We start from the raw sequence: 16635 nt of genomic DNA, 5'->3' as shown, positions 1-16635 counted from the left end.
AAGTAGTAGTAAAATGTTTCAAAAGCAGTAAGATATCTAGGGGTATCACATATAACCTAGTAATTAGCTCAATGAGCTACTATGAGGAAAGTTACTTATACACTATGCGCCTTGTATCCTAAAACTTTAAGGATGAAATTACAATTCTATTAAAACTACTGTATTTGGAAAATATTCTCTACTAAACACTTTACTTACCACTAACATCTAAAAAGATATTTTCTTAATGTAGATAGTTATACTCTGAAAACTATGTCTCTAACTACAGAAGGAATTAAAGCAGTAATTAGCATTAATATATTCAAAGGCCACAACCAGATAAAACTTAGAAGGCTATATAAATAATTACATAAACTTCATTTAAGCCTAGACAGATTAAGTCTTTTAAAAGGTTTTCAGTCTTTAAGTTATACTTTAATTACTGTTACTTAAAGTTTTCCATTCCTTTCCTACTCTAATTGATCCAAATTCTTCTTATTCAAAATACTGTTACACACCAAAAAAAAAAGTGAAGGACTGATAGACCCACATATTATGGAAGCACACTATCAAATTCACAATACTGACTTAAAGGTCATAATATTAGGATCATAACAAGTCATCTACTATAATAATTAACAAAAAGGATCTCTTGACCTGACTCAATGATTCAGACTTCCACTTGTGCTAATGCTGGTGTTTATGAATTTAATATGCAACTCTGGTGTATAAATATTAACACTGATCAAATCATGTGTCGAAAGAAAAAGGATCCATAGGCAACTAATGCTACATTATGAATACACTATGGAAGCAACAAATATTTATTGACAACAAGGTTGTAAACACTGAGATGATAAAGGCTTTTTACCTTGTAGGACATTCGTCTTTTTTGTCAATACATATTGTTTGTCCACGTATATACCATTCACCATCATAATATAATCTTCCTTCTTCTGATCTAGCACTGTGCAGATGTTTTTCTAGTTTCACAGGTGCTAAAGGGATCAGAACAAAGTGCAAAACATTAAGAATTAAACAAAGAATTAAGAATTAACACTGCCCTGGCCAGTTGGCTCAGTGGTAGAGCATTGGCCCAGCGTGTGGACGTCCTAGGTTGAATTCCTGGCCAGGGCACACAGGAGAAGCGACCATCAGCTTCTCCACCCTTTCCCCTCTCCTTCCTCTCTCTCTGTCTCTCTCTCCCCTCCTGCAGCCAAGGCTCCAATGGAGCAAAGCTGGCCCCGGCGCTGAGGATGGCTCCATGGCCCCCATCTCAGTTTATGAATGGCTCCAGTTGCAACAGAGCAATGCCCAGATGGGCAGAGCATCACTCCCTAGTGGGCATGCCAGGTGGATCCCAGTCAGTGCATGCAGGAGGGAGTCTCTCTCTCTGCCTCCTGCTTTTCACTTCAGAAAAAATACAAAAAAAAAAAAAAAAAGGAAAGAAAAAAAAAAGAAAAAAGAATTAACACCAATCCATGCATATGTGAAAAACACTAAAAGTGTTTCTTATATAACTTAAATCTAATACAAATAAGAAAATTTAATTTCTTTTTTGTTTTGCAAGAGAGAAACAGGAAGGGAGAGAGATAAGAAGCATCGACTTGTAACTGAGGCACTTTAGTTGTTTATTGGTTGTTTCTCATATGTGCTCTGACAAGGGGGCTCCAGCTGAGCCAGTGACCCCTTGCTCAAGCCAGCAACCCTGGGCTCAAGACAGTGACCTTATGCTACCAGCCAGCGACGTTTGGGCTTAAGCCAGCGACCTTGGACTCATGTCAATGATCCAATGCTCAAGCAGGCGACCACATCATCAAGCCGTAGGCCTCGAGGTTTTGAACCTGAGACCTCAGCATCCCAGGTCAACACTCCATCCAATGCACCACTGGCAGTTAGAAAGATTTCTTACATTTTTAAATATAATTCACTAAATTTTTAATGTAAGTGCTATAAACAAAGCTAAATAAGTCATCAGTTAACTAGACAAGTGCCAGAAAAGGAAGCAGGACATTATCAATTACTATAGTGAAATTGATTTTAAAGAGTGGAAAGGAGAGAAGAAAGGAAGAAGAGGAAGGGGGAAGAGAGAAAGAGAGAGAGAAACATTGATTTGTTGTTCCACTTATTTATGCATTCACTAGTTAATCCTTATATGACCAGAGATTGAACCCACACCTTGCTGTATCAGAATAATGCTCCAACTGAGCTACCTGGTCAGGGCCCTAAAGCCAATTTTAAGTAGGAATTAAAATATCAATTTCCATGTTTCCATTGGAAATTATATTTTCTATATTTCCTCCCCTACAGCTGTCTGACACTTCCAAAAAAGCAGAGTTTAATATATATTCTCAAGAGTTCCCCAAGCCTTTCATATTAAAAATGGAAATGTCCTAAGTAGAACTTCCCCTTTTAAATCCTAGAAACAGTTTGGCATTAATCAGATAAACTCATGCAGAGAAAAAAATGTGTTTTTCTAGTGCGCAAGAGAGAAAGGGAGGAACAGACAGGAAGGGATGCAGAGATGAGAAGCATCGACTCATAGTTGTAGCACTTTAGTTGTTCACTGACAGCCTTCTCATATGTGCCTTGACCGAGGGGTTCCAGCTGTGCCAGTGAGCCCTTGCTCAAGCCAGAGACCATGGGCTTCAAGCAGAGAACCACATGGTCACATCTATGATCCCACACTCAAGCTGGCAATCCCAAGCTCAAGCTGGTGACCTCGGGGTTTTGAACCTGGGTCCTCAGAATCCCAGGTCGACACTCTATCCATGGCGTCACTGCCTGGTCAGGCAAAAAATATACCGTGAAGTAGATACCTCTTTGTCATTCAAACATCACCACCTTAGAAAGGTCTTCTCCAACCATTCTAACCACTTTTCAGTTAATCTTCATTACATTATACTTCTATCATAGCAATTATTATAATTTATCATTATCTTGTTAATTATTTATTTTCATATATATTATTCTGCCTCCTCCAGCAAATTGCAGGGGGTTCTTCTCTTGCACCATTGTATCCTCAGAGCCTCAAATAGTGCCTGGTGTGTAGAAGGTGTTCAATAAGTATTCATTCATTCATTCATTCATTCATTCAACAAATGGTTTCTGAACATTGTAACTAAAAGAAATAAGATTCTGACCTTTGTGGCGTTTATAATCCTGTCAGGAGACAGATAAATATGTAAACAATAAATTAAAAACTACAAATGGTGATAAATGATATAAAGAAAACAAATAGGACACAATGTTATACATTACAGGGGTGGGAGAGGAGACCCACGTTATAGTATAGTAAGATTCTCAAAGGAATTCATGACTCAGAATGTTAACAACCTAGAGATTTAGGTCGTTATTCTTCTGCCTTTTAATTTCTAAGGGAAAGAGTTTAGTACAATATTGTTACAATTTCATGACATGATAATAAAGTTTAAAGAAGTCCTTGGGTTAAATATAAAACAGAGTTTGATCTCACACATTATTTTATCTGTTGCAATGTAACTCTTCTTAGTATTTAAGACATGTTCTTTAAAAAAATCTAGTTTCAAATAAATAAATAAAAAATACCACCAAGAAAACAGACAAAAACAAACAAAAAATCTAGCTTCATTTTTCTTAGAATAATTTAAAAATTTCAGTGAAAGAAATCTGTAGTTATCCTTGACAATGATGTCAATCACTGTTTGCGGTGATTTTTAAATTTTCAGAAAAAGTCAAGAAAGTATAATTTGTTATGAATTTTACTAATGTATATCAGCATGTGTCAGTTTTAGTCGTAAGTTTTTTTGATGGAGTCCACTGCCAGCACTCTGATCTCTTTCCCAGAAAATGAAGGCTCTGAAGAAATTTTGCCCACAATTCCAGGATTCCCATGGACTCCAAACACCTCCCCTAAAGAATTACTGGGCCTATAAAAACAACAAATAAATACTTTTTAAATTACTGATCAGTTATTAGCAATAGTAATGTAGCTGAAACACTGAAAGAAGAAATACATTCCATTCAGAAATCTTGAAACTTTTATATGAGGCCAAGACTCCAGAAGAATTCCTCATAATTCCAGATATAATGTTCACTGATGAAATGAAACCACTGATGGGGGGAGCTTGTTAGTATGTAGATGACTTCACCCTGATTCAACAAGTCTTCATAAAGAAGATTTCTGAACTCAGGCTAAAATAAAAGACTTACGTTCCGTTTTCACTCTGTGTGGACCCAGTGTAGCCATTGCCTTAATTAAAAAAAAAAAAAAAAAAAAAAAAAAAGAGGAAGACATTGTCTAAGTTCATAGACAAAGTATATTTTGGTATTTATTTAATATATACAATGACTACTGACGAACTCAATAACAAGCACAGTGAAATGTAATCTTCAACTCTTCTAACAAGCTGTTAATGACTAAGACCATAAAAAGTATATATATAAAGACTGATTTCTCTTGGAGGTGTTATTAATACCTAAAATAATCTCTACTCCTGAACTAAAAAGTTTCTAAAGATGGAAAATTAAGGAAAATAAAAGTTTCTACTTTCAAACAAGCACAGAAAATCCTATAGTTCTTAAATCTTTGATGACAAAAATACAAAACATATAATAAAGGTTCAAATTTTTACTTTCAATCAATCAACACTTTTTGAATGCCTTTTGTGAGCCAGGACCAGGCTACAAACCAGGCACAGAACGGTTATTTACTACTATTTTTGGGCAACTTCAATAAATGCTTTTCTGTACTTTAGCATAAAATATTATGATAATTACATTAATACAAGAAAAAAAAAACTATTGACATGTTTCTTAAAACACTCCTTCAATCACTGTTATCTGTATTAGTGTTAGTTGCTTTAGCGACTGTTGTAAAGCATATTTATAATAATCATATTTTAATGTACTAGTGAAAAACCATAGACACTTAAAAAGTAGACGATATAAATACAGTTGTATCCATTGCTCTTTAATCATACCTTCCTAATTGTTGTCCAGTCTTCAAGAATATCAAGATCTTGTAGCATATAAACTATATATGGACGTTGGAAAGTCAAGGTCAATTTAGCTGTAAGAATTTCACACTTTGAATTTTTTTTTCTTTTTCCTTTTCAGACAGAGAGAGAGAGTCAGAGAGAGGGACAGATAGGGACAGACAGACAGTAACGAAGAGAGATGAGAAGCATCAATCATCAGTTTTTTGTTGTGACACCTTAATTGTTCATTGATTGCTTTCTCATATGTGCCTTGACTAGGGGGCTACAGCAGACTGAGTAACCCCTTGCTCGAGCCAGTGACCTTGGGTCCAAGCTGGTGAGCTCTGTTCAAACCAGATGAGCCCGCGCTCAAGCTGGTGACCTCAGGGTCTCGAACCTGGGTCCTCCGGATCCCAGTCCAATGCTCTATCCACTGTACCACTGCCTGGTCAAACCACAACTCTGAATTGTACTTCCAAACCGTTGCTTTTCAAAGAATGAAACAACGATTTCTGGAAATAACCCCTTGACATGCTGATTTCTGACTTCAAATTATTCTTCAAAAGCCACAGTACCAGGATAAATATATTGCAGTATTCAGATGCTATTAACCAGATTCTCTTACTTCTACAGGGTAGGGCAAAAGATAAAGTTGTGAGTACATGAAACAAAAAATTTTTTCTTGTATTATCAATTATTAATTACCGTATTATTATCTATATGAACAACTGGAAGGCTACTTTTGCCCCACCTTGTATATCACTGTCAGATACACCACAAAATTAATCACTGTGCTGAGGTGGAAGAGAAGGCGGGGCAAGGGGAAAGAGTAGAGAGGGAATGCCAAGATTGAATGTACATATTAATTTAAAGACACTCTACTTTTAGAAACAGTAAAAATGTTAAAAAGCACAAAAGAATCAAGTAATCATGTTACATACTAAATAGATATTTTCCATCAAAGCCCTTGTGAACTATAAAGCCATATTAATTTCTGAAGTTGAAATTGTTACCTAAATTTCTACTCCTCCCTTTATCCTCTTAATCTAAATTATATTCTTCTGCATTTAATCAGTTAGTAAATCATCTTTTGCTTATTTTAAGGTCTTATGAATAAAGGCAATGTATACTAGTAAAAGTTACAAAGACTGTATAGTGCAAAAATATACATAAAGCAAAAACAACAACAACAAAAATCCCCAGGAAATTGGAAAAGGATATCTGAAACAACAACTGGCTTTTTTTTGTCAGGACTGAAAGGATCCTTCCTCTTTTTTCTTGACTGAAGTTCATCATTCCACAGCTCTGGCATGTAAATAAAAAATTAAGCCTTAGCTGATTTCTGGAGATCAAAGGAGGTAAACAAGACTATCATTTCAAGGCAGCAAAATTTCATTGGCAGCTATGTTATCTAAATAGGTATGTGACCTTCGTTTCATGAGCAGCTATATAGTTCTGAAGTTTTCTCTGATTCTATTAAAGTAAAAATCAACTTGGCACTTCATTAATAATTGGTGGATATGACAGGCACTTTGTTAAATATATATTACAGAATTGCCTCAACTAGTCCTCAAAGCTGCCTCTGAAGTAGGTATTCTCATTGCTTCAGTTTGACAGGTAAAGAGACCAGCTTTAAAAAGCTAAAGTGACTGTCACCCTTGGTCACCCAAGTGGCAGGTAATGGAACAGTAGATTAAGATCAGCTTGTCTGGCTCCTCTATGTCAACTTTACACCAGAGAAATAGAATTTACAAAAAATAATGCATATGCAAGAACTGTAGGATAACCCATAATAGTCCATTCAGTGTAGAAAGCCTTTCCACAATACTCCTGAAAAGCCAATTTCATCCACAATACTCCTGAAAAGTCAATTTCACATTCAACTGATCTATTAACAAAATTTTCCTTTAGCTGAGACACAAATCTGTCTTCAGCAGATTTGTAACTTCTCTTCACTTCCTAGTTTGTGTGATACCAAAGAGAACAGGCTGTTATTCCTTCTTCCTCATGTCACTCTTTCAAGACTTAGAGCAGCAGTTCTAAACCTGTGGGTCGCGACCCCGGTGGGGGTCGAACGACCAAAACACAGGGGTCACCTAAAACCATCGCGAGCCACAGGTTGAGAACCGCTGACTTAGAGGGAAGACTATATCTTATAACTGTCTTCAAAGCCTATTCTTATTGGCTTCCAATACTGTTTTCATATTATAATAATATTCTTACTATTCTTCTACTTTATTATTCTCATACTTGCGGTTCCTGTCAGACTTCTGTTTTGTCCCTTCTCATGTACTCCATTTTCTACATCTTTCTGATGTGAGTTCAAATCAAAGCAGCAATCCCAATCTTACCGAATTCTTTAAAAGTCTCTCTCTTTTCCCTCTCATTAGAACACTTCATTTACATTAGGAGACCAACATATTATGAGACACTACAGTAAACCAAAGGTTCAGTGTCACTTAAATTAAGCATCCCAATCACACCATTCCCATTACCTGAGGTAATATCAATGCTGTGCCTGTCTTCTTCAAGCCTTCTTATCTTCTCCTCTAGTTCACTCTGGACTGTATCATATAACAAAAGCTTTTCACTCTAAAAAAAAAAATAGATTACACATAGTCAGAAAGGAAAAATTGGTCTATCTTAACTATGATATTAAATAACTTACTCTTAAGTACTTGAATGATTGGTGCTTTTGTACTTCAACTTAAAATTTTAAAGATGAAAAGTCAAAACATGAAAGAAATAAAACCAGAAAATATAGCACCTTAAAGATTTAACTACAAGCAATTAAATTGTTTAAGAAATCTAAATTGCTATGTGATAAAGAGTTTACTTTATAAGAAATTCATAATAAGCTCCATGGCCCCTTTAAAATATAAGCAGGTCTCATCTGTCACCATAATGGAGAATCTGTCCAATAAAGTTTAACATTATACCATGGATCAGCATTTTCTCATTGGAACAGTAATTGGGCCTTTATCCCTTGCTAATATCTCAGCATCATATTAAAACAGATGAATCTATCACAAAGAGCAAAATTCAAGTACATATTTTATAATGATTCAATTACAGTCAAAATCATAAAATTACAGACCAACTATATCCAAATCTCACAGGAAAACTACAGATAAGAGTGAGTGACTTGCTAAAAGAGACAAGGTTGTTTACTGTCAAACCAGACTGGAACCACCCAGATCTGCTAGTTCTAGTCCTTTGTTATGTCTAGTCCTTTGTAGTTTCTAGTCCTTTGCTCTAGCACTGTACCCCTTATTTAAAAAGGCATAAAATAAACATAACTGTTTTTCAGATGATATAAAAACTTGTGACAGTTTCTCAAGCCACCCATCACATGCTTACTGCTAGTAAGGATATTAGGCTATTGGAACATAGCTAGATGACTCTCTTACAGAAGCCACTGGAATACAGTTAGATATTTCTTATGAAAGGGACAGGCCAACCCATGTAGGCACCATTCTGAGTGTCAATCATGAAGTTCGCTCTTTAGGGTTTGAGATGCAGAATCTACATATGCTTGAAGATTCTCCTGATGGCTTCTGGGAATTTGAGGCAAGCCAGGCGCTAGAGAGAAAGCAAAACTGAAGACGACTAAAACTAGATCTCATATGAAAAAATAATCTCATGGCATGTTACTCTCTATGTCTACTTCCTTTCACTTGTTCCCCTGCCTTTGGTAAAGTCTTATGAAATATTCCAGCCTTACCTACATTGTGCGATATGTAGAACTGGGAAATATTACTTGTCAGAGAAAAAGGGGAAACAGGCCCCTGCCACTGTGGAGGTAGGGTGACAGCTATAAATAGATCCAGATTCTCCAACCAAACATGATTCTGAATGGAGCTGGAGTAGTAGGACTTTAAGACTGTGAGAGTTTAACTGGTGTGTTCTCTCCTTTCTATTGCTAGATGTGGCCTTGGCCAAGCAGAAATTCTAAAACAAATCCACTAATCATTCTTTTTAAAGTACTGGAGGGGGCCCGCGGGTCGCAAGCCGAGCATGGTTAGCAAGTGAACTTGACTCGAAGGAACCACTGAGCTAAAGCCAGCCCCCACTAATCATTTTTTATAATTAAAAAGTGACAATGGGACTGAAATGTTTGAAGCTTTGAAGGCATCTCTAAAGATAGCATCCAACTTCAATTGCTTGGTTGCCTACAGAAGCTTCTATGTTCAACAAGTCATTTCTCTTTTTAAAAGTACTACCTATAATTACTAACTGGCTTTAAGACCCCACATCCCTCCAATCTTCACACCTAGACTGAGTGAACCTGCTCACTGAGCCCTTTCCCAGGCTGACACCTATGCTGTTTCTCAACGGCAAAGCTTCAAGAAGCACACAATAGCAGTTCTGAGGTTCTGTTTTTTTGTTTGTTTTTAGATTTTTTTTCTCTCTCTTTTTTTTTACAGAGACAGAGAGAGAGTCAGAGAGAGGGACAAATGGGGACAGAGAGACAGGAACGGAGAAAGATGAGAAGCATCAATCATTAGTTTTTCATTGCAACATCTTAGTTGTTCATTGATTGCTTTCTCAAATGTGCCTTGACCATGGGGCTACAGCAGACTGAGTAACCCCTTGCTTAAGCCAGCGACCTTGGGTCCAAGCTAGTGAGCTTTTTTGCTCAAACCAGATGAGCCCGAACTCAAGCTGGCGACCTCGGGGTCTTGAACCTGGGTCCTCCGTGTCCCAGTCCGATGCTCTATCCACTGCGCCACCACCTGGTCAGGCTGAGGTTCTGTTTTTGTATTGGTCTCACCCAGGTCCTGGTTCAGAACCAGCTCCCCTTTAGCAGCTCCCTGACTTACGCACCTCACAGGTCTCAACTTCCTTCAGGACTCCCCACTCCTGGGAGATTTTTGAAGGATTATCATTACTAGAGGGAAACATATAATGCTATCATTATTTTTTAAAAGTATGCTGCACTGGAATAAAAAGATTAGCAGAATAAAATTTAAAAGTCAAAAACAAACCCTGGGTAGAAGAAGTTTTAGTGTATGATAAAGGTGACTTTTCAAATCATCTGGAAATCAGATAATAAATAACAACAGAAAATTGAGTTTAACTACATATAGAAAGAGCTCATGATCTGCTGTCTCACATAATACATGAAAATAAATGGACTAAAGAATTAAATTTACAAAATTAAATTAAAAAAAACTAAATAAAAGCCCTGGCCAGTTGGCTCAGCGGTAGAGTGTCAAGCCCAGTGTGTGGAAGTCCCGGGTTCAAATTCCAGCCAGAGCACACAGAAGCGCTCATCTGCTTCTCCACCCTTCTCCCTCTCCTTTCTATCTCTCTCTTCCCCTCTTGCAGCCAAGGCTCTATTGAAGCAAAGTTAGCCCAGACGTTAAGAATGGATTTATTATGGCCTCTGCCTCAGGCGCTAGAATGGCTCTGACTGGCATGGAGCAACGGCCCAGGTGGGCGGAGCATCGCCCCCTGGTGGGCATGCCGGGTGAATCCCAGTCAGGTGCATGTGGGAGTCTGTCTGCCTACCTCCGTTTCTCACTTCAGAAAAATACAAAAAAAAAAAAAAAAATAATAATAATAATAATAATAATAATAATGAACTAAATGAAAGATGTTGACTCCTTATTTGATGCTGGGATAAAGGAGGGCTTTCAAAGCACAAAAATCACAAAAAAGCCATAAAAAAAAGACTAACACTTTTAATCACATAAAAATTAAAATCAAGTTTAATAGCAAATGAAAGTAAAAGGTAATTAAAAAGTTATATGATAAAGGCTCAATAATCATAAGATGGCATTAAACAAACATAGATAACTCAGTAAGAAAATCTAAATACTGCTCATCCCTAGTGCCAAAATAAGGAATAAAAACACAAATGCAAATTAAATGTGTATTATGTAATATTATTTTTCTCTTAGAAAAGTTTTTCTTTAATTATAATCCACAATGCTGACTGATACTAATATCGAAACTGATTCAATATTTTGGATAGCAACTTAGAAACAAGTATTGGGGAGCTAATGACTATCCTTTGATCTAGTAATTACACTTTGAGATTCCATTCTAAGGATATAACCTCAGCCAAAGTTGTAAAATGATGCTGACAATGACAATACTGGCAAGGCATAAAATTAGGAGCGAACTCCAATAAAGAATATTGGCTACATAAATTATTAGACATCCATGTTACCACTGTGCAGACACTAAAAATTCAGAATTCGAAATGCAGGGAGAGACCTTGAAGATAAAATTACAAATGAACCCCGATCACAAACTGTCTCTTCCCCAAAACCTAATGAAATGTGCAAAAATAAGTACAAAATGAATCAACAAACACCTGTCGTTACTGAACAAAAGAGGCCACAATCTCAAGTCATCATCACTGAATATGGTAGCTAAACTAAGATAGAACCTCAAGATCTTCACTACATACACCATACACAAGTGTGCTCTTTGTAGAGAAAGAATTTCTGTGGGGGCAATATTTTGAAAAGTCCGATTCCTACTTCTCAATCTATAGAGAAATGAAGGGAAATCTAGATAGGCAATCCAGGGGAAAATGCATATAAAGCCGGGAAGGCAGGTGGCCCTTCTTATTATATCAGGCTCACATATGAAAGTGGAATACATTCTTTTTTTTCTTTAATTTACAAATTAAATTTAATGGGGTGACATTGATCAATAAGAGTACACAGGTTTCAGGTGACCATCTTTATAGCATTTGAGCAGTTGATTGGGTTGTGTGCCCATCACCCAAAGTCAAATAATTTTCTGTCACCGTATATTTGTATCTCTTTACTCTCCTTCCCCTACCACCTCCCCCTGGTAACCACTTTAGTTTTATCTGGGTCCATGAGTCAGATGGGGTATATATTTGTCCCTCTTTACTCCTCTACCCCTATCCAACTTCCCCCTGGTAACCACTTCACTTTTATCTATGTCTATGATGAATACATAAAAGAAACAATACTTCCAGCAGTTGACAAGCTCTGAAGGGTGGAGCAGAAGGAGGGGGAGGACAAGGGACCAAAGGGTTGAAAGATTGCTCCCTACAGGACACCAAAAGAAAACAGACTCAGATTATCTGCTGCATTCAATCACATGGAGAACAGCACTGGGACTTGCGCAGATCTACTAAGGTCTCTGGGAAGAATTGATAAATGCAGAAAAAAACTAACAAACAATAATTAAACAATTATTCATTCCAAGGTTAAAAAAATAGTTTTATAAGAAGAAAAGTTTAAACATAACATAACTGTTGGCTCAGCGAGCAATAATTAGTTACAACAAAAACAAAAGCTGTGAGACAACATTACTAGAAAAATGGGATGAGGGAAACTATTAAAGAAGCCTTAGTTTCTGTAATGGAAAACCAACAGAATATGTTTACAAATATAAGGCCCTGGTCAGATGGCACGGCTGGAGGCATGATTGGTTGTAGGTGTGGTCCTTGGTCAGGGCACATACAGGAACAAATGAATGGTCCTGTCTCTCTTTCCCCCTTTTCCTCTCCCTCTAGAGTCAACAGATTAAAATTTTAAAAAAAATTAAGGTTAAATCCCGGAAGCACCAGCTAAAAGAGGAAGATAATTGCTGTTGGGATGCAAAATTTAAATATGAGTAGATTGTTTTTCATTGTAAGTCAGTGCTATAGCCCAGAATCATAAAATAAGGAAATAAACTGTGAGGTTTTGCAAAATAAAAAGGCAAAATTAGACTTCGAAGAACTCCAAATAATTATGTATTGAATAAATAATATGAAGTATTAATAATATTAAATGACCTAGAAGGTAGAATAAAGACATACTATGACTAATTAGAGTTCCAGAAGGAAATAGAAAAAATGGATGAGGGGCAATACCAGAAAAGGTAACTGCTGAGAAATTTCCAGAATTAATGGAAAACTAACTCTACAATGTAGAAAGTGCAACAAATTCTAGTCAGAAGAAAAAAATCTCTATGGAAATACACAGTAGAGAAACAACAAAGAGAAGAGCTTAAAGTAGCCATTGGGGGCAAGAAAATAATTACAGATTTCTAAAGACTTACTGTGGAAAAGTAAGATCCCTAAAATGTTACAGAGGAAATAATTGTCATCTCAGGATATTACACCCCCTTAACCCTCCCTCCAGAATTATTGAAAATAAAGCTATTATGGACAAATGAAAACTGAGTTTACCACTAACAAACACTCAGTAAAGGAATGCCCAGGATGTTGTTCAAGCAGCAAAATCTGAACCTGCAAGAAGGGTTGCAGCACAAAAACAGTAAGCAAGAACTAGTGAAATATGAATAAACCTCAAAAGAACTAAATCTATAACATCAAAATAATGTCTTATTTGAAGGGAGAAAAAGCAAGATGGAACTAAAATACTGAACAACTTATAATTTGGGAGGGAGTAACTGGAGTTAGTTCTAAGGTCCTTCCTAGTTTGTAAGAAAGACAGTTATTGATTAAAATTTTGATTTTACTGCCTGACTAGGCGGTGGTGCAGTGGATAGAGCGTCGGACTGAGATGCCGAGGACCAGGTTCGAGACCCCCGAAGTCACCAGCTTGAGCGTGGGCTCATCTGGTTTGAGCAAAGCTCACAAGCTTGGACCCTAGGTCACTGGCTCGAGCAAGGGGTTACTAGGTCTGCTGAAGGCTCGTGGTCAAGGCACATATGATAAAGCAATCAATGAACAACTAAGATGTTGCAATGCACAACGAAAAACTAACGACTGATGCTTCCTATCTCTCCGTTCCTGTCTGTCTGTCCCTGTCTATCCCTCTCTCTGGACTCTCTCTCTGTAAAAAAAAAAAAAAAAAGAAAAAGAAATTTGATTTTACTAATATAGGTATGCATGCTGAAATTAAAGTACAGAAGTATCATTAAGCCTGACCAGGCGGTGGTGCAGTGGATGGAGTGTAGGACTGGGATGCGGAGGACCCAGGTTCGAGATCCAAAGGTCGCCAGCGTGAGCGTGGGCTTATCTGGTTTGAGCAAAAGCTCACCAGCTTGGACCCAAGGTTGCTGGCTTGAGCAAGGGGTTGCTTGGTCTGCTGTAGCCCCACAGTCAAGGCACATATGAGAAAGCAATCAATGAACAACTAAGGTGTCACAACGAAAAACTGATGATTGATGCTTCTCATCTCTCTCCATTCTTGTCTGTCTGTCCCTATCTACCCCTCTCTCTGTCTCTGTAAAAAAAAAAAAAAAGTATCATTAAAATATAGAAATAAGGCCCTGGCCGGTTGGCTCAGTGGTAGAGCGTCAGCCTGGCGTGCAGAAGTCCTGGGTTCGATTCCCGGCCAGGGCACACAGGAGAAGTGCACATTTGCTTCTCCACCCCTCCCCCTCTCCTTCCTCTCTGTCTCTCTCTTCCCTTCCCACAGCCGAGGCTCCATTGGAGCAAAGATGGCCCGGGTGCTGGGGATGGCTCCTTGGCCTCTGCCCCAGGTGCTAGAGTGGCTCTGGTCGTGACAGAGCAGAGCATCGCCCCCTGGTGGGCAGAGCGTCGCCCCTGGTGGGCGTGCCAAATGGATCCCAGTCAGGCGCATGCAGGAGTCTGTCTGACTGTCTCTCCCCATTTCCAGCTTCAGAAAAATACAAAAAAAAAAAAAAAAAAAGAAATAGATCATATACGGTAATTATTAAAATCGCAGAAATAGAGAATATAATTTTATGATGTAATTGTTAAAACTCAGTAAATCACAGGCGGGAGTGGGATGAAAACTCAGTAAGTCACATAAACCCACAAAAAGGTCAGGAAAGAAAAATAAATAAAGCAGAACAAATAGAAACCACAAAATAGGTTGGTATGAAATATCAAAATAACCACTATAAATGTATTTGGACTAAATTTACTAGTTAAAAGACAGATTATTAAAACAGATTTATTATAAATCAAGTCATGCTATTTATAAGTAATACACCTAAAATATAAGGCCACCTAAAATATAAGGTGGAAAAAAGGATGAAAAAATCTTTATCAGGCAAATTCCAGGGCAAATACAACTAGGGTAGCTGTTTAATTATCAGAAAAAATGGTCTTTAAAGAAAAATCAATGTTACTGAGAAAGCAGAGCATTAATAAAGGATACATTTACTAAAAAATATAAAAATTCTAAAAATGTGTAAGTCTGATAATACATCTATAATGTATTTATATATAGAACATATATACCAAAAACTGATAGACATATAAGAGATAGGAAATTAACAATTCCACTTACAATAACATCAAAAATAATAATAATTAGGAATTGTGCTTGCTTCGGTAGCACATACACTAAAATTGGAACGATACAGAGAAGATTAGCATGGCCCCTGTGCAAGGATGACACGCAAATTCGTGAAGCGTTCCATATTTTTATGGGAAGAGGACAGGAACAGACACTTCTCCCAGGAAGAAATACAAATGGCCAACAGATATATGAAAAGATGCTCATCTTCTTTAGTTATTAGAGAAATGCAAATCAAAACTGCAATGAGATACCACCTCACACCTGTTAGATTAGCTATTATTAACAAGACAGGTAATAGCAAATGTTGGAGAGGCTGTGGAGAAAAAGGAACCCTCATTCACTGTTGGTGGGAATGTAAAGTAGTACAACCATTATGGAAGAAAGAATGGTGGTTCCTCAAAAAAACTGAAAATAGAACTACCTTATGACCCAGCAATCCCTCTACTGGGTATATACCCCCAAAACTCAGAAACATTGATACGTAAAGACACATGCAGCCCCATGTTCATTGCAACATTGTTCACAGTGGCCAGGACATGGAAACAACCAAAAAGCCCATCAATAGATGACTGGATAAAGAAGATGTGGCACATATACACTATGGAATACTACTCAGCCATAAGAAATGATGACATCAGATCATTTACAGCAAAATGGTGGGATCTTGATAACATTATACGAAGTGAAATAAGTAAATCAGAAAAAACCAGGAACTGCATTATTCCATACGTAGGTGGGACATAAAAGTGAGACTAAGAGACATTGATAAGAGTGTGGTGGTTACAGGGGGAGGGGGGAGAGGGAGAGGGAAAGGGGGAGGGGGAGGGGCACAAAGAAAACTAGATAGAAGGTGACAGAGGACAATTTGACTTTGGGTGATGGGTATGCAACATAATTAAACGACAAGATAACCTGGACATGTTATCTTTGAATATATGTATCCTGATTTATTGATGTCACCCCATTAAAAAAAAAAAAATTATTAAAAAAAAAATTAGGAATTAACCAAGGAAAGACCTTTATACTGAAACTACAAAACATTATGAAAGACATTAAAGAAAACAAACAAACAAAAAAATGGAAAGATATCCATGTTCATGGATTGGAAGACTTAATATTGTTACAATGTCCATACTACCTGAAGTGATTTACAAATTCAATATAATCTCTATCAAAATCCCAATGGCATTTTTCAAAGAAATTAAAAATCCTAAAGTTCATATGGAACTACAAAAAACCCTGAATAGTCATAACAATCTTAAGAAAAAGAAACAAAACTGAGGTCTCACATTTCCTAATTCCAAATATATTACAAAGTTACAATAATTTAAAAAGTATGGTAATGGGCCCTGGCCCAGTAGCTCATTTGATAAGAGCATCACTACCATACGCCAAGGTGGCAGATTTGATCCGGTCAAGGCACATACAAGAATCAACCAATGAAAACATAAATAAGTAAAACAACAAATTGATATTTCCCT

General features: G+C 37.1%; 1 protein-coding gene and 1 non-coding gene across 7 annotated transcripts in view; one reads left to right on the top strand and one right to left on the bottom strand.

Annotated features, from left to right (window-relative positions):
* BRMS1L (BRMS1 like transcriptional repressor) overlaps positions 1 to 16635 on the bottom strand; it is a 78539-nt gene that overhangs the window by 38623 nt on the left and 23281 nt on the right. For 4 of the 6 annotated variants that reach the window (XM_066343134.1, XM_066343133.1, XM_066343132.1 and 1 more), the window contains exons 5-9: positions 7433 to 7529; positions 6159 to 6242; positions 4941 to 5005; positions 4171 to 4210; positions 851 to 977 (exon numbers count right to left, since the gene is read on the bottom strand). In XM_066343134.1, the coding sequence (XP_066199231.1) occupies positions 851 to 977; positions 4171 to 4210; positions 4941 to 5005; positions 6159 to 6242; positions 7433 to 7529 (413 nt within the window). The remainder of the gene's footprint in view (positions 1 to 850; positions 978 to 4170; positions 4211 to 4940; positions 5006 to 6158; positions 6243 to 7432; positions 7530 to 16635) is intronic. The other 2 variants (XM_066343137.1, XM_066343135.1) reach the window with 1 other exon arrangement.
* Positions 15175 to 15281, top strand: LOC136377759 (U6 spliceosomal RNA). The gene has a single exon (XR_010746391.1). It is a non-coding gene; the product is annotated as a U6 spliceosomal RNA (small nuclear RNA).

The sequence above is a fragment of the Saccopteryx leptura genome, chromosome 6, assembly GCF_036850995.1.
Source record: "Saccopteryx leptura isolate mSacLep1 chromosome 6, mSacLep1_pri_phased_curated, whole genome shotgun sequence".
NCBI lineage: Eukaryota > Metazoa > Chordata > Mammalia > Chiroptera > Emballonuridae > Saccopteryx > Saccopteryx leptura.
This window is presented reverse-complemented; position numbering and strand designations above follow the sequence as displayed.